The 22,886-nt window shown below is 44.2% G+C and overlaps 2 protein-coding genes across 2 annotated transcripts in view; both read right to left on the bottom strand.

Moving 5' to 3' along the window:
* CRADD (CASP2 and RIPK1 domain containing adaptor with death domain) overlaps positions 1-10,740 on the bottom strand; it is a 40,981-nt gene extending 30,241 nt beyond the window's left edge. Inside the window, exons 1-2 of the mRNA XM_035128116.2 lie at positions 10,505-10,740; positions 8,213-8,511 (exon numbers count right to left, since the gene is read on the bottom strand). Coding sequence (XP_034984007.1) covers positions 8,213-8,510 — 298 coding nt within the window. The 5' untranslated portion in view covers position 8,511; positions 10,505-10,740. The remainder of the gene's footprint in view (positions 1-8,212; positions 8,512-10,504) is intronic.
* A 4,564-nt stretch (positions 10,741-15,304) lies between these two features.
* Positions 15,305-22,776, bottom strand: SOCS2 (suppressor of cytokine signaling 2). The gene is made up of 3 exons (XM_035128542.2): positions 22,324-22,776; positions 21,689-21,961; positions 15,305-20,115 (listed from the first exon to the last, which is right to left on the bottom strand). The coding sequence occupies exons 2-3, from the start codon at positions 21,834-21,836 to the stop codon at positions 19,658-19,660; spliced, it is 606 nt and encodes a 201-aa protein (XP_034984433.1). The 5' UTR covers positions 21,837-21,961; positions 22,324-22,776; the 3' UTR covers positions 15,305-19,657.
* Positions 22,777-22,886: the final 110 nt, after the last annotated feature.

Here is a 22,886-nt window from a genome sequence, read left to right as displayed (position 1 = left end):
CCCGTTTCCCAGGGACAGTCCCTGGATTTACATATCTGTCCCCGGACAAAATCCGTCCCCGGAATGTCCCCGGATTTCATTTAATGTCCTCGGATTTATATTTTAAGTGCTGTAGATTTGTTAGTAGGGAATGAATGTTGTGTGATTGGTTCAACGGCACAAGACACATCATATGAGCTGGGAATGAGAGCACCCAACCACCCGGCGGACTGCCCAGCAGCGCTCCGGGGCCAGGAAAACCCTGGAGCCAATGCAGGGAGAAGGAGGAGAGGAGAAGGAGAAGGAAGAGAGAGAAAGAGGAAGGAGAAAAAAGAGGGGAGCCCCGACCTTGCCGCTGCTGAGGAGGAGAGGTAGGAGACACCGCAAGGGCAAGGACACATGGCTGAGCCCAGGTCCGACCTGAGCCTACTCCACAATGGCTAGCGCTCCAAGAGAGCAGGCCGGTGCCCAGATTGAGGCCACACAACAGAGGAGACCACAGAAGAGAAGGTATTACTTCTTAATTTTTTTAAAAATAACTTTTTTTCTCTAAAAGTGTCCCTGGATTCTTTGAAAAAAATCTGGTAACCTTACTATAAATGCACATAGGACTGTTGTCTTAGAATCACAATCTAATTATACCCCACTGGCAAGAGCAAAAAAATAAAACATGAAGTGGGAAACAAATGTACATTCACAGTTACTGAACTTCCAATTCTTATTTTGATAACTTTAATTTTAACAGAAATCTCAGTCTCTCCCCCCAAAGAAAAATGCATTAAGAGAACTTTTGAAAATGATAAAGTAGGGCAAACAGATGAGAGGAATATTTACATATAAATAAATATAGCAAATGCCACAATACTTTTATTCACAAATAACAAATATGGCAGGAAAGCTGCATCCTGACTTCACTACTAACTGCAACAAAGGATTCACAGGATTGAATGCTCATCAATTAACATCCCCATTCCCCAAAAACATTTTATGTCCGAAAGGAGGATAGGTTAGAACCTTTCACCAATGTCGAGATTCCTATGTACAGGGACTATGTGCTATTTCTCAGCATCTAACCTTTGTCTATATAAATGGGGTTTAGAGGTGGAAATCAGAAAGGAGAAAAGGAATAGATTCTGGAAAGAAGTTAACTAAGAAAGCAATCCTAGAAAACACAATTCCATAGCACACATTTTCCACATTATAGAAACACACACCATGTAACAGTCTGCTGTTCCTAGAAAGAACTCCACTTTCCTGCCAATAACTTTGGCTTTTCCTGATAATCATAAATATTATGCAGAGGCTTTTAGACGTTTATATTTCTTTGTCATGATTGCCCACACTGGAAATATTCTCTAAGGAAGTAATCCTGCTGTGAGGCTGATTAGTATTTGGCAAAATGATTGTTATTCACAAGGTAAATACATCAATGATGTCAGAAGCAGGATTGAAACGGTTTTGGTGCCTAGAGATAATTTTTGTTGTAATCAAAATCCTACTGTGTAGCAAGGCACAAACGCAGGTAGTCTGAAATCAAGATTTGCACAGCTATCCCACTTCCTTTTGCTACTTCTTGTTTGAACAATCACACATACCCTAAAAGGGGGGGGGGAGAAATCTCCTCTACAATTGCCCATATAAACATGGGAACGCCTGATCTCACGAACATCAGCTTAAAGCCAAGTACTTTAACTGCATTTAACTTCAAGCCAGCTAAGTTAGAATCATAGAACTGTACAGCTGGAAGCAACACAAAATGTCATCTAGTCCAACCCCTCCGTAATGCAGAAATCACAGCTAAAAAAACCCCAACAAACCTCTGTTTAAAAACCTCCAATAAAGGGGAGTCCACCACTTTCTGAGCTACTCCGTTCCACTGTCAAATAGTTCTAACCAACAGAGAGTTTTTCCTAATGTTTAGTCGGAATCTCACTGCTTGTGACTATAATCCATTTGGTTCAGGTACTACACTCTAGAACTGCAGAAAACAAGCTTGCTCCATCACCCATGTGAAAGCCCATTTTATATCTGAAGATGGCTATCATCTCACCTCTCAGTCTTCGCTCCAAATTCAACGGACTGTAATGGAACTGAACTGGTTTTTAATGCAGTTGTGTGAAACGGTTTGTAGATTACAAGTTACTGTACAGAAACAATATACAGTACATATTATTTTGTAACATTAGGTCTTCTTTAACCTGATAAAGTAGAGCACAATTATAGTCATACCTCGGAAGTCGAACGGAATCCATTCTGGAAGTCTGTTTGACTTCTGAAATGTTAGAAAACCAAGGCGCAGTTTCTGATTGGTTTCTGATTGTGCAGCCACACCGGGGGGGGGGGGAGACGGAAGCCGTGCCAGATGTTCGGCTTCCAAAAAGACGTTTAAAAATCGGAACACTCATTTCCGGTTTTCGATCGTTCGAGAGCCGGAATGTTTGACTCCCAAGGCATTCAGGAGCTGAGGTATGATTGTACTTATGTAATACAATTTACATGTGGTTGTTCTTAAAGAATGCCTTGATCCTATAGCTACATACTGTACGTGGGTGTTGCAAATTTATACCTTGCTCTTCATCAGAAAATTATCCCTGGTCACTACATAACATGCAAACACATACAATTATTTAAGAAAATAAAATAAAATAAAATTACAAATCATGTCACACTGTTCAATAAAACAATCCCATATCTGTCCCACTTCAACAAACAGGCCCAGCTGTTAGAACAACATTTGAGAATCCCTCATAGAATCTGATTATACTAACTCTATGCAAGGCACAAAATCAGAATCTTTCTTTCCTTTTCAAATTTTTGGGATGGAATAATGTTCTGCATATAGCATTTCTCTCTCGCTGTAAATACCACACAGCAGTCTGCTTGAGTTTTTCCAGGAAAATAATTAAAATAGAAAACACTGTGTATGTGCATTTGTCGACTGTTCAGAACCTCAAAAGGAGGCTGCAACACCCAACAGAGTCAGACCCTTCATTAAATGCAAAAATACATTAAGAAGCCAAGACAGCCAAACCACATGTTCTAATAGGTGTCTTTGAAGGGGAACTACACAAGTAGTTGTTAGTAGTACTAACAGCCACTATAGCAAAACTGAACCCCAACTATGGACGAATACCTCTGAATACCAGTTGCTGGGGAACAGCTGAGATCAGGGGTGCCAACTTGAATAGAATATTGTGGTGGCCCAGGTAAGCCCCACCCCACATAATCAATCACATGATGCAGTGCACACACACCATTTGAATGGGAATGCCCATCAACTCTGTGGGGGGCCCAGCCCCCTCAAATATTTTATTGTGGTGGCTGAAGCCCCCACAGCCTCTAGAAGTTGGCTCCCATGACTGTGGTAGAAAGCTATTGCTTCCAAATCCTATGTACATGCAGCCTTCCTATAGGAATAGACCCTGGTAACTCTACCAGTACTTAAAATTACAAGGTTAGCAATCCACAAATCCAAGCTTTGTTACTAACTGAAGCTAACAAGCAGATTGCACATTGCAGTCCAGAAAAGGTGGGGTTATTAGCTAAATAGCCTGGGGAGGTCATCCAAGTCAAATAAATAATCAAAAGGTACATTATAACAGGAATGCTGTCTCTGGAACATGAATGATTTGAATCTAGACAAGAACTTTCGGATACATGAAGGCTCAGGTAAGGAGCGTTCCATAGCACTTTACAAAATTCGCACTGTAATTTTATAAACAGGTTTAAGTAAAAAACTATTTTATCTTTGAAATTATACCATGTACCTTACTTTCTAAGGTTTCTTCCAGCTCTGGGGTACTCAGGAAGTATTATTTCTTAATTATTATAATAATTAAAAAACAGAAGTGAAGAATTGAGCTTCACCAGAAGCTTGCACAACAACTGCTAAATGTATACTACACCATGAAAGCTTGATGGGTAGATAAATAGAGAGAAAGGATGCTGGATGGTTGATAAGCAGCCACCCCATTTGCTTTTTTCCAGTTCTGCCCTTTGAGAGTGATGCTTGGGGCATGCTCTTCCGCCTTGTGGAGACTTCAACATGTAGTTCCTCAAGATTCTGCATCTACATGAAACCACTATGTGGGATTACCCAGAATTTTGGAGTACATTGTTAGCAATATGCTGATGACACACAGCTCTACTTCTCCTTCCCATCTGCAGGTGTGGCAGTGGATGAGCTTTGCATGTAACAGAGCAAAGAGCAAAGAGCACAGAGAACACGGGGGGGGGGGCCTCCATGATGGAGTTTAAGGCGGCTGGGAAAACAGCTGTCCAGGGAGGAGATTTAGGTGGAAGCAGAGGGGCTGTCTTGCCTACAAGATTTGGGTGGGGCGGCAGCGTGCATCATCTTTGTGTGACATCTTGCATGGGACATGGGTCGTGAGTATGTGATGCCATACACGTGACACACGTGTGAGGCCAGACGGGGAGTCCAGTGCGGTGCAGTTCGATGGCTGACTCCTGCAGAGTTCGAAAGAGGAATCTGCACTGCGCAGGGCTCCCTGTGCATTGCATAGATGACACAGTAAAAAAAGATGAAACATTTTAAAATGTACACATCTTTTGATGATGTTCTTTTCCACCTTAGTGAAATTGGACAATCTCTTTAATATACGAAGGGGTTACCAGAGGCCAGATTAAATTGCGCTGGTAGTAAATTCCCACTCTATGCTGCCAGCTGGCTAACCCTGGGTTGCAACAGGGATTGTACAAATCATTAGAAGTAGATTAGTTATTGAATAACGTATTTAACTACCTTTCTGTCCACAAACACAAGGTGTCCCACGTAGTGGAAAAATAAAATAATATAAACAAACTAGGCTTTTCCTACTCTTCCCCCCAAAATTGTACAACTGTGCAAGAATAACACAGGCATGGGCACTAACTATGGCTATGGGACTAGGAAGAGGCTGTGGGATTATAGTATTATTTGCCCCAGCCTATTCACCACCACCCACTCCCAACTCTTAGCCAGGCCTGATAACTGACCAACATCAATACAGACCAGCGAACACTCCAAACCTAGCTGGAAACTCTGTTAGCCGTACTTTGCAATTATGAAGAGTCACATCAACAGAGACAGAGGGGAAAGAAATTATTCTAAGTGAAATAATCAAATTATTATTATTATTATTAAAAATGTTCCCATAAACATCTTGAAAGTAATTCAAGGTTACAATCTACGTAACCTCAAGGATTGTGTAACAGAAACTTGTTAAGGATTACAGTATGTCATCCTTGTTCATAAATCTATCCCCAAAACAGGGAGTATTGATTTAACATCCATGCTAGAAAACTGTCAGTGGAGCTGGCCAAAGACATTTTTCTGCTTGCCCCCTCCACCACCCCAATTCCACCTAAACAAGAAAAATGGACTGGCTGCTAAATCTTATTTCAACGCTGTTGACAGGACACTGTCCTCTATCACAAAAGGCCTTCCTGAACTCTTACTGAAATGTAACTATCCTCCTTAAAACAACATAAACATTTATCCACATTTAAGTTGCCCTTTCTCCTTCAACAGGGATGATCGAAAACATAGTAACCATGAACATCCAAGTTCATCCATCCACAGTACAGAACAATAATAGTACTAGGGTGATGAGTCTGAGGCCACTGGATCACTTAGCCCAAGATAAAACCTAAAGTTAAGAGACCCCAAGGCTCTAAGTGAAGGGTATCTTCAAGGATGTGTGTATGTGTGTGTATATAAATCAGATAATAAGAGATGAGCAGTTGTCTGAAAATTACCAGTTATTACCAGAACCCTTTCCCCATGTCTCTTTCTTTCCCTGCAAAAAGGAATACAACATATCTGATGCACAGTGGTGCCTTGACTTACGAATTTAATCCGTTCCGAAGGCACCTTCGTAAGTTGAAAAATTCGTAAGTCGAAAAACGCCATTGGAAATGCAATTTTTCATAGGAATGCATTGGAAATGGAAAAATTCGTAAGTCAAAAAATCTATCTGAAAACCTATCTAAAAATTCGTAAGTCGAAAAATCCCTATCTAAAACCGCCACGGTTTTTTTTCCGGATGTCGAGACATTCGTAAGCGCGCGGCCATTACCCCCATTCATAAGTCGAAAAATTCGGTTGTCGAGTCGTTCGTAAGTCGAGGTACCACTGTAAACCCACATATTCCAAGTTTACCAAGCCATCACTGTACAGTCTCTACCCTATTATACAACGGCATTTCTGTGCACTGCTTTGGTTCGCCAGAAGCGGCTTAGTCATGCTGGCCACATGACCGGTCCTGGAAGCTCCCTTGGTCAGTAAAGTGAGATGAGTACCACAACCCCAGAGTCTTCCGTGACTGGACCTAATGATCAGGGGTCCCTTTACCTTTACCTTTCCCTTTTACCCTATTGTTGTCCCTTTCCATTCTCCCTTCATTTTACTGTATGAGAATTAGTCATCTCTCGGGAGGAAAAGTTTATAATGACTCTCATTCATACAGATGCCTTTTAGTTTGCAAGCAAATAAGAGACAATAATTCAACTGTAAAATCAGTTCCACTGTAGTTCAGTGTAGCTGTTAGAGGGCTAGACTCAGGGGCGTAGGAAGGGGTGGGGGGATGCAGTCTGCCCTGGGTGTCATCCTTGAGGGAGGTGACAAAATGGCACACTTGGGGGGGGGGCGGCACTTACTGCGGGGCCTAGCCTGCAGGGTGCCCAAGCCACAAGACTCTTCTGGGAGTGACGCGGTGGCTCAGAGCCCCGCACTGCCCGAAACGGCAGCGTGGGGCTTGCATCCGCCAGGCAGACTCTTTGGTCAGCTTGCCGTGCTGCCCCCCTGAGCAGATCACCGTGGCGCCCTTGTGTGGTACTCCCTCATGCGTGGATTGTCACAGCGCCCCTGTGCTGTGCCTTGTGCCGGAGAAGCTAGCTACACCCCTGGCTAGACTAAGACCAAGGTTCAAATCCCCACTCAGCCATGAAGTTCACAGGGCCAATCCCTGTCTCTATCTCATGGGGTTGTTGTGAGTATAAAATGGGATGGAGCAGGACCATTTTGAGTTCCTTGGAGGAAAGGTGGTGTGAGGGACAGAAGTTATAGACAGCCGCCTCCCATTTTATCCACAAGCTCTTCCCCAAGTGCAAGTGGGAGCGGAGAGGGGGATGTCTCTAGCGAGGAATCAGGAAGTAGGAGCCAGGGCTCGGGCAAGGTAGCTGAGCCAAGGCGCCGCTTGGGAACAGAAGGGGGAAGCAGGGAAGCCGCGGGAAGAAGACCGATCCCGGCGACCCCGGAATTGCGCAGGAAACGTCGTGGGCAGAGATTTAGTACATCACATAGAATTTCCTATAAGGTAAAAACGAACCCTTTAAATAGATAATGGATTTTATACACACAAACCAGTCTGGACATCTGTTTTGAAGCAAGCTGACTACTCAAAACTCTAGACTTTGTATCACATTTTGCAACAGCTAACTCCACATCGCAAATGAATTACTTAGGCTGACTACAGCCTAGATCTCACCAAGGTGATGAAGAGCTAGTGCAGGCTCACATAGCTGAATATTTATTTTTATAACATGACTTCTTGTCCAGTCTTTCAACTGTAGCTCACAAAAAAAATAAGTCAGAAAAGCAAAAACACACTGCAACACAATAAAAAGTTCAATTAGGTTTTTAAAAATTAGAAGATGGCAAGTGGCGGCAGACAACATAACAACAATGTACCCTGTTTCTCATATTTTAAGACATACCCATAAAATAAGCCATAGCAGGATTTTTAAGTATTCAAGGAATATAAGCCATACCCCGAAAATAAGACATAGTGATAGGCGCAGCAGCAATGCTGGCTGCGGCAGGAGGAAGAGGGAAAAAAATAAGACATCCCTTGAAAATAAGACATAGTGTGTGTTTTTTTGAGGAAAAAATAAATATAAGACGTGTCTTATAATATGAGAAACACGGTAGAAAATAACCAGCTAACAGACTAAGGTTGCAGTCCTATATGCATTTATCTGGGAGCAAGTCCTGTTGAACTCAAGCGGATTTACTTCCAAGTAGAGACATGTAGGATTACAGTGCCAAATGGAAAGACAAGGCAGAGCTCCTTCCTGTGCTCTTTGCGTGGCAAGCTGCACTTACTGAAAGTCCCTCTTCTGCACATCTATTAGAGTTTCAGGAGCCCTGTCCAGTCCTTCCAACTGTAAATTCTACCGTTGCAGCTCTTCGATCAAAGGAAGAATGGACCCAATAATAGTTTTGAAAACTTACCATCAAGTGCCATTAGCATAACTTCATTGCGCTTTGCCTCAAGCTTGTCTCTCACCCATGGAAACTCCTGTAAGGAATCTAGAAAAGTCTCAAAAGCCTTGGGCCCTCTTGTAGGTAAGATGTCAAGGAGCATCATGGTTTTCCTGTGGTTGGTGACTTGGGACCTTATTTCTTGCAACTGGCTTTCTGTCAGAATGCCTTCTTGGTAAAGGTACTGAATGACAAGGCCCTCCACCAGCAGTTCCGCACAAAGCTCCAGGCGCAACGAGCGCAGAACCTGCTTGTCCCTGGCGTCCATCCTGAAGGAAAATAAACAGAGAGAACTTAAATGCTATATATGTTGCACCTGTGGGGACTGCAGCACCCACCAATGTTATTTGTCCAAATTTTTCTTTTTTTCAGAAATGATTTCCAAGGTAGGGGCAGGTTTTTGTGTGCTAGATTATTACTATCATTTGCCTGTGTTATACTTACAGGGATTATGTAGGGGTTTTATTTGGGGGGGGGATGCCTTCTGAGCATTGCAAGTTTTTATTTCGTGGACTCCACCACAGGTCCTTTGATTTCCAAATGCGCCTTTTATGCCCAGACAGGGTCGGAACCTATTTTTTAAAAGCCTGAAAGTACTTTAGCTGGATCGGTTTCAGTAAATGAAGAGCACAAAGTGTTTTGGAAGTATGTGAGCATCAAATTGATGAAAGGCTGCATCTTTTGTTGATTTACGTTATCAAGGCATCTTATACAAAGCAGACAATCAGACATTCTCCCCATTTGATTCTGTCACCCAAAATCTTCAGCAAATGCTTGCTACATATCCTGTCAGTAGCAAAGGCTCAGTTGGTTGGGTACACAGGCCAGGGCCTTTTCCACTGTGGCACCAAAACTTTGGAATTCTCTGCTATAGGTCAGCTGCATCAGCAATGATGCTTTGACACATTATGAAAACTGTCCTACTTTAACATGTTTCTGGTCAACAGAGCTGATTTTTATCCCTGCTTTCACTTATATTATCATTTTTTTGTTATGCTTTACTTATATTAGCATATATACTGCTGCTTTGTATGGCGTTAGCAGCCTTGGTGGTATGTCCAGTTTGGGACCGAAGAGGTAAGAGAAAAGCATTTGAATCAACATCTCCCAGGGCAGCTTTCAAACAACAGCTAACTAATCAACCAGTATGTAAACAATATTTTAAAAAACCTGTTCAAAACTGCAATCCAGGAAGACACAGCAGCCAAGGGCGTACCCACCATTCGGCAAGTTAGGGCAGCTGCCCTACTCTAGAAGCAGGGCTGGTGGGCAGAGGCGGAGCACAGCCCGGCGGAGCGCGAGTTCGCCATTCCCGCCGCACCGCGCCGCACCCTCCCTCCAGCTCCCCGGCGCGCCCTCAGGCAAGGCCAAGCGCGGCGGGGAACCAGGGAGCGCGGCGCGGCGGGCGGGAACGCTGAACTCGCGCTCCGCTGGGCTGGGCTCCGCCTCCGCCCACCAGCCCTGCTTCTAGGGAGGGGCACAGCCCGGCGGAGCGCGAGTTCGCTGTTCCCGCCCACTTTGTGGCCCCTCCCCTTCCGTGCCTTGGCCCCTCCCCTTGCCCCCCCCCCTAGTTTTGATCCTGGGTACGCCCATGACAGCAGCAACATTAAAACGGAGAAAATAGTATAAAAGACCTGGGAAATATTACAGGTGTCTCATCTTCTGTTTATATCCTACATTTCTTACTGTTAAGAAATTATGTATGGGGTTCCCTGACAGGAACCTGCAAACCTTGATTTCCTTAATTTCCGCCAAGTACATTCACACCATGCCCTGGGGCCCAATCTAGAAAGAAAGAATATGTTTTTTTTCTCTTAGATACCTGCCAGACTGTAGCAGAATCGTTGTAGTAAAGCTCTTTGAGGCAGCAATCCTTATTATACCCCCTTTAGCTAAAGAAGAGCAGGGCAGGCGACAATAGATTGTTCATTGCTCTTAAGGTTTCAGGATTCTCTATATTTTCTAGATACAAAATAGATACACCACAACTGCATCACAAATTGTAGAACCAAAAATAAAGATCTATGCACAGTGGGGAGCCATACCTACATTTCTATAACGGGTTTTTAATTAAGCCCCTCCGAAAAAACAAAACAAAAAAGCGAAAAAATGTCCGGAAGCGTTTGAAAGAATAAAGACAGCAGAGAAACGAAAGAGGGCAGAATCTCGCAGGAGAAGCTTTGCAGAAAAAAACCGAGAGAAATTGTATAGTCGGACCACCTGAGAGAGGAAGCGATGGATGTTTTCGGTGAAAATACTTACAAATTTAAGCGCAGGGATTATTGTTCATCAAGCTCAGGCATTCCCAGCTCGCTCTCCAAGCACTAACTTTCTTGAGAGCAAAATATCCAAACAGGAAGTGTTGTCCGCCCATGTTTCTTAAGGGCAAAACATAAAACGGAGGATAAAATGCATCGTCTGGAGACGGAAGTTCCTGGTTACTTTTGACGCCATTTCCCTAAACGTGACAGTTTCCAGTAGGAAATAATGGTTCATATGTCAAGGCTTTTTGCATAAACTGTGAGTGAGCAGCAGCGTGTTCTCTCCCTGTCCTCGCCCCGCTGAGGTGAAGAAGAAGGTGGAAGCGCAGGCAGGAGTTCGCGGTTCTTCAAACTGGGTTTTTATTTCGTGTGAGGGTGGCGTGCAGTGGAGAGTCATTTCAGTGGTTTTGTTTAAAAACACACAAACACAAGATTTGCAGAAAGATTCCAAGCTTGCTCAGCCCGCTGTTCATATGGCACGTTTGAGGTGGAAGTGCGTCTAAGGCTGAGCACACAGTCGTGTTGTTATTATCAACACACTCCATGTTTGTAAGTGAAAGAAACCCACCCTGGAGCATGAATCTCCACAGATCAGATATGGACTGAGACTAGTAGTCCCAGCTGTCAGTTTCTCAACATTAGCTGGTGGAACGCAACCTTTGTGGTTTTGCAACACTCCTGCAATGTGGTCCAGTGGTTTTATCACCACTCTGCGGGGGGTGGGGTGGGAGGCCCAAAGAAAGTGGCTTGCAGCTACTCTGTACTTGGCTTACTCCTAGTATTGTGGTCTGGAGCTGAAATTGAGGCTGAAAATAGCATAGGCTGTGATGTAGTGATGTTATTGCCTCGTTGTGTTTGGAGGGAAGGCATCCTCATAATCCACCTGGTATTGTCAGATGCAGGCTTGGAACAAACAAGTCTCGGCAATTCTGTCAACTTCTTAGGATTATATTGGTGGAATGCAATGTCACAATCAACAACACAGTATGGATACTTGTTCAAAAGACTGGGAGTAGTAGTAAATGTACTTATTTCCATTATTATGTTTTTAGATGTGTTGGAAGCCGTCCAGAGTGGCTGGGGCAATCCAGCCAGATGGGTGGAGAAATAATAATAATAATATTCCAGAAGAAAGCATGTGCAGTGGTGCCTTGGTTGTCAAATGACTTGGCTCCCGAACCACTGGCGAACAGAAGTGCGGAGGGAACGGACCGCCCCTGGCACCACTATTCCGGTAGGGTGCCATTGTGGCGTCCCCCCCAGACATGTGCCATGCACCCTCCCGTGCGCTGGGCACCACGCCCCCACAGGCAGCGCATCACACCCCCAGAACGCATGTCACACCCTCACGGGCGGCGTACCACGCCCCCGGAAGCGCACCACGCACCCCTGATGTGCCAGTCATGCCCCTGCCTGTTCTCTGCCCCTGGTAGCAGAGCATGCAGCTTCACCACTGTCCCAAATAAATCAGCTCCCGGACACCACAAACCCGGAAGTGAGCGTTCCAGATTGCGAATGTTTTTTGGAAGCCGAACATCTGACGCAGCTTCCAATTGAGTGCAGGAAGCTCCTGCAGCCAATTGGAAGCTGCGCCTTGGTTTTTGAACTGTTCCAGGAGTCAATGTACCACTGTATTATTATTCTTTGGCGATAACTCGTAGCCGAGTAAGATTGTCTTCCATAAACACGGTTTTAACAATGAGTGTTTGAGAACTGGGACATTCGCAGGGAAACCAAAATGCTTGTTTACAAAGCTGTTGTACTACCAACCTTGCTGTATGCTTGTGAAGCATGGACCACCTACAAACACCATCTCCAACTTCTCGAAAGATTCCATCAACGGTGTCTCTGAAAAATCTTACCGTACACATCACTTGGGAAGACAGGCGAACCACTGTATAGGGTAGGAATGGGAAACATGTGTCCCTCTGTATTACACTGACTCCACCTCCCCTTTCCATTGCCCATGCTGAAGAGGGCTGCTGGGACCTTATCCTGTCCCTGGCTTGAGGTGTGATCTGATTGTAGGGCCTTTCAAAACTCTGGGCACTATGCTTTGCAGGCATAAATGCTTTCTTGGCTTCTACCAGCTTTCTACTTACTCTACACCTGGTGTCATAAACAATGTCAGGTTTAGGGCTGTGGGGCATGGCTTGGCCAAAATGGGGAGGCCTGGCGGACCTAATTAGGCATGCAATTTAGCCGTTCTCTACCCTTCTAGCCTTGCTTTCAAGCTCTTTAAAAAAGAAGTTATTATGAAGCTCCTGCTGCAAATATCATCTAACCTTTCACCATCTCCAGTAAGGGAAAGGGAAATTGCCTATTTGAGGATGGTGTGGTTTTGGTAAGCATTTATATCTTTAAAAAAAATTGTTTTCATTGGGAATACCTTTTTAATCAGTCAAAACTGACTCATCTAACCACTTAGTCAACTGAACACAGTGGTCCCAATGACAATTAATATTAAATGCACACTGAAGGCAATGGAAGGACCTGAAGTGGTCACTGAAAACAATGGGGATGAACCAGAATCTGTCCAGTTTACATACCATGTGCATCACCATACCAGCAATCTCTAACTTGCCAGTTTCTGGTTCTCAAAAATAGGTCCCAAAAATGATTAACATCTCTCCCTCACCATTTACTTCATCCTTCTACAGTATTTGGAATTGTATCTAATAAATGACAGATCTGTGACTCACAGTACGTTGAACGCTATTAAATGCAATTTCTTTTCATAATGGATGTCAGTGTTTGCTTCCGAGCTTAATGTACCAAGTATCAAAAATGTCAAATGTTGCCTGCATGTGAGTCATAGCAGGTACAGTGTTACTTGCTCTACCTGATCATGCTTACTTGCTCAGCTTGAACTAGGCTATCTAGGAACTGTACCAAGACTTGAAACAAAACCACGGTCTTTCCATTGTACGTAGATCACTAAATATGTCCACCTTTCTGCATATGTTTTGCTCTCTTCTAAAAACACACACCACAAAGCCACTTATTTCAAGCCTAATTATTGATGGTGTGTGGTGCCTGTGATTGTTCTTGTTTGCAGAGGTTGCAACCTCTTAAACCCACGCATTTTGAACACTGCAGAAATGATCAAAAATGTTTTCATGCTATAGAATTCCTAATTTTGTATCATCAAATAGCAGATCCACACAATACATTTAAAGTGTGTTCAGAGCATGTGATTTCCCCCAAAGAATCATGGGAACTGTTGTTTCCCACTCACAGAACTGCAGTTTCCCCAGGCTTCTTTGAGGAGGAGTCATGTGTGTTGGATGTGTTGGTGTGGATCGAGTCACACTGTTTTCTTCAACACCGTTTGGTGCCAAGCCACCTCATTTAAACCTGGAGATTTGCCTTTCACGCCAAGCCCTGTTTAAGGACTCAATGTTTGTTGGCCACCTATCATTCTTAAAAACTCTCACGTTGTATGCTGAAACATGATTTAAAACAAATATGTAGTAGTTACTGGGAAACAAAGGATCTGGTGAGTTAAATAATGGCTCCCAAGTCTCCTCATGGAAATCCATTTATTGTTTCCAAAAAAACTTGATTGGGAGCTGAGTCCCCTGAGGTTTTTAGCTACCATGTTCTCATTTGACCAGGCATGGGTGAATATTGTGAACAGGGTAGGTAGATGTCAGCACAAACAGCTTTGATTCCAAACTAAATACATTGCACTTCTTCATAACATCTGAATGACCCAGAACTTGATAGCCTGCCAAGAAGGAAGTACAATACTGGTATATAATGTTCACCACAGCTGTTCAGAAATGGGGTGACCAACTGACAATACAGGATTTTCATAAACTGTGGGGAAAGGAACGAAATTAAACATCACATCAAATTCTGATTTAGCCATTAACTTCCTAAGCAAATTAGGACTCAATGAATCCCTAAGCTTCAGATCAGTGTGTATGATGTGGTAGTTTTACTTACTGGTTTAAGAAATGGTAAAGCATTTAGGATTATAAAGAAAAATTTTTAAATGGTGATAAACAAAATCGTACACAAAAAGTGTATACATGTTGAAATAATTATCCATTTTTTAAAAAGTTCCTTAAACATGCTTTAAGTACCACTCAATATATGTACATGAACAAGCTGATCAGTGCTGTTTTTATCTAGCAGGTAACAAAATAGGATATCTATTGGATAAGTCTTATGACCTTGGGAAAATAAACTTTGATTCCAAACACATTGTGTTGGAATAAATTCTACAATTGTATATTGCATATTTGGGATTGGAGCACAGGATTTGCCAGCCAAAACCGGAGACAAAGTAATAACGTATTCTCAAAATACTGTTATCTTTCGAACACGGATGACTAATGCTAGAGAATGAACGCCAATGTCTTCAAATTCCACTAAAAATAGCAAGAGGTTCGACACATCAAATAAATAAATAAATTGCATGGTTAATTTAAGACTGGAATGTGGAATCTTTTTTCAGCCTGACGGCTGCATTACTTTCTGGACAACCATCTGGGAGCACATGCCCAGATAGAGTCAAAAGTGAATGGAGCAAAAAAAAATGTCAATTTTATCTTTGTACAGCAGGCTACTTTCTATATATAGTTATGAGTTTTGGGGTGCCAGATTCCCCTAAATTCCTGGACCCAGTAAGTGCTAGAATTTAATCAAGCCAGACATCGAATCCCTGGATTCAGCAAGGCGGTTAACGGCATAAAGCTGGAGAGAGGGTCAGAGCACAATGGTTTATTTCTGTTTGAATCCACGGCTGTGGCTTTGGGAGAAGCAAGACCTCTTTGGGGTGTTGATGCTGTGAACCCCTTCATTGTAGGCTCAGGATGTATATATGTGTAAATAAGTCATCTATCCTAAGGACACCACAGTCCCCGCTGTGCTTCATTTCCAAAAGGAAACATGAAACCCAGCGTAAGTGCCTGGAATCCCTAGAATCTTACACCGCTCGGAGATTGGGGTGGTGCAACAATATGCTTTCACACACCTCTCTCTACCTTCCACACAGTCAAGCAAAAGGCATTATCGGAACTTAAGGACACATTCCACCCAGGCAAAAACACTTGATGCAAATTGGGCCAGGGACAGCGGTGGCCTTGAGGTCCAGACATAAGAGGCCTGCAGTGGCACATTTGCTCCCTGGGCATCAGCTTCCCCATCACTGGTTTAAGAAATGGTAAAGCATTTAATTTTATAAAATAAGGAAGTATGCAGGACTTATTACCGTACATGAGTCAAAATTTGTTGCTGCCCTTCTTTTAAGAAAACAAAACCAAATAAACTTGTACCATCAAATTTAATCTGTTAGGGCTAAGTTGGTTTTCAGTTGGCTATTGAGCAGCATTCCAGTTTGGAGACAAAAAATGTGAAATGTGAGTCTCTGAATTTGTTCATTAGAAACATATCTAACTTGCCTAGTCTCTTATACCTCTTATGGCCAAGGTGAAAGCTAGTTTCTTCCCTTTGCTAAACTGAACCAGCAACAACAACAAAAATACGTAGATATGGTTTGGAGTTACCAATACTAAAAGAATGGAAGACCTCCTATCCCAGTTTGTGAGAAGGAACAGGGAAGTGAGACAGATGTTTTGTTGTGAATCGTAGCATGGTCCTTCCGCTTCTCCTCAACTTCTTGCACTAACAAATGGTACTGGCATTCTCTATGCATGTATTTGTGTCGGCACCATCAATCATCAGGCTTTAACATTTGCCAGCTCCATTAATGCCCCCCATCAAGAGCCAGGACCTTTACACTTTCCTTGGCTTCAGCCAGAATAGACACAAAACGTCCTGCTCTGCTGTATATTCAGCACCCAGTGAGAAGTGAGTCCCCCCCCAGTCCTTTTGAACCATGTAGTGCAGGCATCCCCAAACTGCAGCCCTCCAGATGTTTTGGCCTACAACTCCCATGATCCCTAGCTAACAGGACCAGTAGTCGGGGAAGATGGGAATTGTAGTTCAAAACATCTGGAGGGTCGAAGTTTGGGGATGCCTGATGTAGTGGATACAGGGATATATTTCAGATAGCAGCTGGGTTGGAGGAAGCACATTAGTCCCTTGAGGTGGCAGAGCACCATGTTAACATGCAATTTGTTCCTGAGGACATTGCAAGTCCCTCATTACTTGATTCAAGAGACAGAAGGTTCTGCTTGACAAAGCTGCCCAAAACAAAGGAATGTATGAACCAAGTGAGCACAGATTTGGCCAAATCACATAAACTGCTGCCACCCTTGTTCATTATCTCTGTGGATCACCTACATTTATCCCCACAAATACATAGCCAAGGAAGACCAAGACTGCTTGTGTACTCAATGTGTGGTCTTACTCTAACTCTTGCAGATAAACTAAAGCTTTGGAGGGCTGGGGTAAAAAAATTAAAAAAATAAAGTTTGTCTTACTATCTGTTGCAGGGCTGAGAAATCTTCAGGAGATCGGAGTTTTTGTTGCTTCTTCTCGTCATGACATACGGTATTCAAACTTCAGCTAGAAAGGGGGGAAAGCAGAATACAGATACAAGGAGCCCCCAACTTCAGTCCTAAAGCGATGTTGGGTACCATTGAACTTCTGAGTAAACTTGCATAGGATTTTACAAGACAATGTCGTATGCAGCTAATATGCCTAGTGTAGAGAAAGCAGATAGAAATACTTCCCCCTTCGTTCATAAAACCAACGTTCAAAGTGCAGGCTAACAAGCAGACTGACAGGACAGACAAGAGCAATTCGTTCTTCACAGAATGCATAATGAATTCATGGAATTCAGCTGTAAGTTGTGGTGCTGACCACTAGTTCAGACAGCTCTAATAGACAAGAGTGTAGGTTTACAAATCACTATCAAGCATGATAGATGGGTGGAGCCTTCAGGTTCAGCATCAGAACGCCACTGAATACCAGATGTTAGGTCACCACTGAGAAAAATCTATTTCCTTACTTGTGGACTTCCCAAAGGCAGCCGACAGGCCACTGGGGGAAAATAATATGCTGGAGTACATAGATCTTTGGTCTGATCCAGCAAGACCCGTCTTAAGATTGACCACCCTTCTATTTAACTTCATAGGTGCCAAATTATGAATGCTACTACATGTATTAATATGTAGTAGTATTTCACTTGTGGGAATTCAATAACACATTGGGTGCTTTTAAACTTTAATGTTGTTGTGGGAATACATTAGACAAAAATTGTGGAGCACAGAAAGTACACTAAAACAAACACCACCAATCACAATGTTAGGTACCTAATTTTTGAATGAACGTGTACGAAATGTGATATGAGATTTCTCTTTGTTACATATTTCTCAATGGAGATGAAGGAAGAAGGCAATGAATGTTTTTTTAAGCGCTGTACAATATACTTTCCGAATAACCCAAACACATTGAGGACATGCAGCCTCTGCAATTATGTTTACTTTATTTAATACAATCTGAAATCTGACAGCTAAGGCATTGAAAACACAATCTTTAGATCACACAAACTTTCTTGCATATCAAGGAAATAAGAATAAAAAATTCTACATTGTAGAAGGAAGTTATAATTGCTGCTATCCATGATCAGGCATGGAAACCACAACTGCAAGGCCGCAGTCTAGGCTTATATAGTGTCTCATTCAAGGGAGGCCTATTATAGGCAGTAAGTGGATCTAAAATGAAAAAGAAGTTTTCTGTCACACTAACAAAAACCTTGGTATACTACACTAATATAAAAATGATCCACTGGGCCCTTGTAACAGAGAGTGAAGGGTTTGCTTTTTCAATTCAGCTTTATTTGAAATAAGGTTCCATTTTAATTATATTACTCAATGTAGTACAGTCCCCATACGTTGAAGGGAGATCATTGTAGGTATATACAAGTAAGCAGAGTCCATTAATTCTGGTTCAATGTGATTAGCTGTCTTACAAACTGATCCTAATCACATCTGCTTAGAAGTCTATTCCATGGACAGTCCAAATGAGACTTGGCTGCAACCCAAGAACACTTATTTCCGAGCAAAAATGAGTAGAACTAATCGGAAGGTTTTCATAAGTTATTCAGAATCAGAAAGCATTGCTAGGTCAACATTTGGGGGTAAATATGAACAAAACTCTGGTGTTATGTTGTAAAATATCCACTATGTTCTACAATGTCCCGATTTTCAGCCATAAACTAAAATGTACAAGTTATTAACTGAATGAGCAGGCTGCAATTAATGCTGCAAGGAGACAGCATCTTAGGAAGCCTCAAGTTCATCTTAAAATCAGTGTTAACCCATTCCTTATAGAACTGCCACCCCACCAAGAACTTCTGTGCCAGTTGTTTATTTTCATCTGGAAATTTATATCCCAGTATCTAAGTTCTCCTACAGAAATTTTGAAAAGTTTGGAGTGCCATAAATGCAAAGTTAGGAAGTCATTTGCTGCATGGGATCCAGATGTTTGCTCTCACCTTAGACCTTTTGGCGAGAAGACACTTGCACCTCAGCTCTCAAACTACAGTATTTTGCTACTGGGAAATGTGAATCTCCCACAAGGTACTGTATCGATCGAGATTGCTATTTGCAATGCGGTTGCACAAGTCTCAGGGACATGCGTTAGGTAACGCCTATGACATCACTGGTGATGAATCACACAAATCCCATTCTTCGTACAGAAGTGATTTTTCAAAGACAGCCACACCACTAACAGAATGCTTGAATTAGTTTGTTGTCGGTTGTACAGGAAGATTGCTCCCAATGGTTCTCAAAAGAGAAAACCAGTCAAATGTGGCAGAGCCAAACGAGATATAGGTTGGTAGACCTGACTTTTAGATGCAGGACTGCCCCAATATAAAGGAGTAGGGTTTTAAGAGCCAAAAGAAGGCATCAATGCGGAAGAATGACAAACCTTTCCTCTCAACCTCACTGCTTGCATCTCAACCTCACTGCAACACAGGCACTTTTCTCAATGAGGTTTAAGAGACTGGCCATTCAGGAGAAACAGCAGAGATTACTCTGCTGCAAAGTTTTGACTGTGGAATCCTGAGTTCAAGCTACCTCATCCCATGCCATTTCTACACATAAAGATTACCTTGGCTATTATCAGAATGACCTTACACAATACTTTTTTGCAGCTGACTGCACAGGGCTTTTGATTTCATAAAACTGTATTCATATCTTTACAAAAAAGCGAGGCAGAGTAGATGATATATTTATATCCGATATTGATATTCTTTCAAGAATTCCTTCAGTCTTGTTGGCAAAGGAAGTTCCTGGATCTCATTTGTGTATCTGTTTATAGCTACCCTACAGCAGTGCTGTAGAGATGAAGTTGAATGATAGAGAGGTTTATTCAAATACAGGTGGACTGTTCCATTGGAAGGCATTTCAGACGCAGTTCTTCTGTCCTTGCACATAAGAACGTAATATTCAATCAGGTGGACCACACTGTCAAACTGCCGGAGCCTTGACCGAACACAGATAATAGAATCCAGTCGGAATTTGCCATCTTGAAATTCTATGCGTAGGTTGGTAGGTCCGACTGACGTTTTCACTGAAATAGTAAGCAGGTACTCAGAGTGCGAGCTGTCTCTGACCAAGAAAGAACCTTCAGACGTATCTTGTAATCTCTCCTTGGCTTCTACAACACTCAAGTTACCCCAGTACCATCCTGATAAGAGGAAGAAAACAAAGAGACTCAAGTAGATTCCACTAGAAGGACCCCCCCACCCCTTTCCAGTCACTGCTGAACCAAACATTTACTGGGTGGCCTTGAACAACTCACTGTCTTTCACTTTTAGTGAAAGTGGCCTGTCTCAAGGACAAGAGCAATTTTCCTCCTGCATGTCTCTACTGTAGAGAATAAGTCCCATTCAAGACTGAGGGGTTTACTTGAGTCAGCAGTGTGCACAGAATTAGGCTGCTCAAGTGCTATAAGTGACAGAAGTACTTAAGCTCGTGCTATCCTGCAATGTGTCTTATTTGATTAACAGTAACTTTAACCCCAAAGTACCCCAACAAAGTTCTGATGCCTGAAACTATATGCAGAGAGCACAACAGCAAAGCACAATACTGTACAGTATAATCTTTAGATGCAGGCATACTTACAGCCAAATATTCTTCTTTATTCTTGGGTAAAACAAATCAGGGATGGGAAAACCATCCCTTTCAGGTAATAACTTCCCACATCTTCAATCTTTTTTTAAAAAAACTAAAGAGAATATTTTGCTGTCTAGCTTTTGTAGTAAAACTGTTCTCTTTGTTCGTACAAATCCCCATGACAAGGCAGTAAAATTCTAATCACTGCCCTCTTGAAAAGCCTTTCCTGGAAGAAATGTTGGACATAATAAGCTGAAAGACTTTAAGAGAATATTCTGTCCATGTGAGAGATTCTGCTCCATAACTACACTGAAGAAATTAAACTGTTTTCTGCTCAAGGCACAGTTCTGTTTCCCCAGAAAGTCTCCAGCGACTCTCGATTCACAGAGAAGGCTGCCATTTAAGTTAAAAGACAGCTTTTGAGAGGCATCGTTATCCTTGAAGCTATCCTAATACGCAACACCCCGCATAATAATTCACACGTATCTAAGACTCCCAATCCAAAACGTGAAAGCAGGGACACAACGAAGTTGTGGCGCACCACTATATAAGTTTCTTTAACGCTTAGAAAGGGAGAGTGCGGATTTTTCGTTTTCTTCTCCTTCGCAAAGCCTCGCCCTAAGATCATTATACAAGATGGGTGATTTTCTACTTTGCTCCGCTCATTATTTTAGATCGTGAATGATCGGAACGAAAACCGCGACGCAGCTTTCGAGGGAGCCTCCTCAATGGCAAAGGGGGGAGGAGGGGGGAGCATTCAGGCTTGCGGGATATTTTTGACTCGCATCTCGATCGAAAGCTCTTGCTCTTCCTCCCCCGACGAGCGGCCCCCGAAGTTGCGCGTCCCATTTTTCCGATCCTACAGAACGCGCGCAGATGTCGCGCTCGTCCTCTCGGGAACCCGATCCATGTCCGCTTTTCCTCCCAGCCCTTCCCACGCTACAGCCCCGAAGGCACTGGCAGGGAAGGAGGGGGGAAACCCTCTGGTCCCCAATGCCGCACAAGTCCCCTATTTGTATCTGGCCACTGTTCAGGGACCGCAGCAAAAGGAGAAACCCCCAGCCTTTTCTTCTTTGGTCACCACGGAGCAACCCCGGAGGGACCTCCAGCCCGCCAAGGCCACGTTTGCTCCCAATCTGACTTACCTGCGAGCCTCAATTCCCGCATGGCTAACTCCAGGCGCTCCTCCTCTGAAGGCTCCGCCGCCACTGCCGCCGCCGCCGCTCCGGCAGCCTCCCACTGGGCCCCAGTCCTGTCAGTGACATCCGAGGATTCGGCCGAGCGCAGGGTCATTTGGGGGCTCGAGATTTGGGAGCGGGAGAGGGGGAGGGGGGAAGCTAGGAGCGCCGTACCCCGGCCCCGAGGCCCCGGCGGCTGCCCCAGCCCATCCGGATCCCGGCCGCCAGCAACCTGCAACCCTGCGGGAGAGAAAAAGAGCCGGCAGCCGCTTAGGAGCGCTCGTGCTTAATCCCGCTAGGCTTGCAGAGCATCCGCTGCAAATAGACGGAGCGAAAGAGGTGCGCCCCGCTTCCCCCTGATTTCCTCACAGGCTTTCCCGCCTTCGGGCAACCACTAGAGAAGGTGGGCAAGGGCCCCTCGCCGGTTTCCACCTGGGCCAGACCCGGGACAGCACGATCGGGCTCCCTCTGGCTGACCTCAAGGTGGAGCGCCTTCTCCTCGCTTTCCAGGCAGCCGGGCGCGCGGGCTGCTGTCGAGGAAACACGCGGTGGGCGGCCCCAGGGGCGAGCCGGGGGCCGCGCGCACTCCGGCAAACTCTTACCTCCGCCTCCTCCGCCTGCAATGGATTCCCCGCTCGGCCGCTCCGCTTCTCCCTCCCCGGACTGGCCGAAGGCGCTTGCAGGAGCTCGCCTTTGTTTTTTGGACGCGGGAGGCCAACGCAGGCGCTCGCCCGCCAGCGCGCTCAGCCTCGCTTTTGTTGCAAGAGGGAGAAGCGCGGTGCTAGCTGGGCGGAGATGGATCGGCCAGCAGCAGCAGCAGCGGCGGCTGTGTGTGTGTGTGTCTCTCCCCCCCCCCCCCCGGCAAGACTGGCTGTCTCGCAGCGGGAGCAGGCGAGCTCAGGTTATTCTTCTCTGCAAAGGGCTGTTACTACCAGGGGCAGGAAATCTGCATGTGACGCCGTGACGCCCAGCAAACAATTCCCGGCGGGCTGGAGGGATTTTCTCGCTGGCGCGCGCGCGCACTCATACCGCCAACCCAGCCGCCGGGTAGGGGTGACGAGAGGGGGGGGGGAGAGAGGCAGGCATAACGAAGAGTACAGAATGCACGTGGGGAACGCTTCAAACACACACACACACACACACCGGACTCGCTGCATCTTATTTA

This window comes from Zootoca vivipara, chromosome 10 (assembly GCF_963506605.1).
Source record: "Zootoca vivipara chromosome 10, rZooViv1.1, whole genome shotgun sequence".
NCBI classification, from domain to species: Eukaryota; Metazoa; Chordata; class Lepidosauria; order Squamata; family Lacertidae; genus Zootoca; species Zootoca vivipara.
Note: the sequence above shows the minus strand (reverse complement) of the source record. Positions and strands in the feature narration are given on the sequence as shown.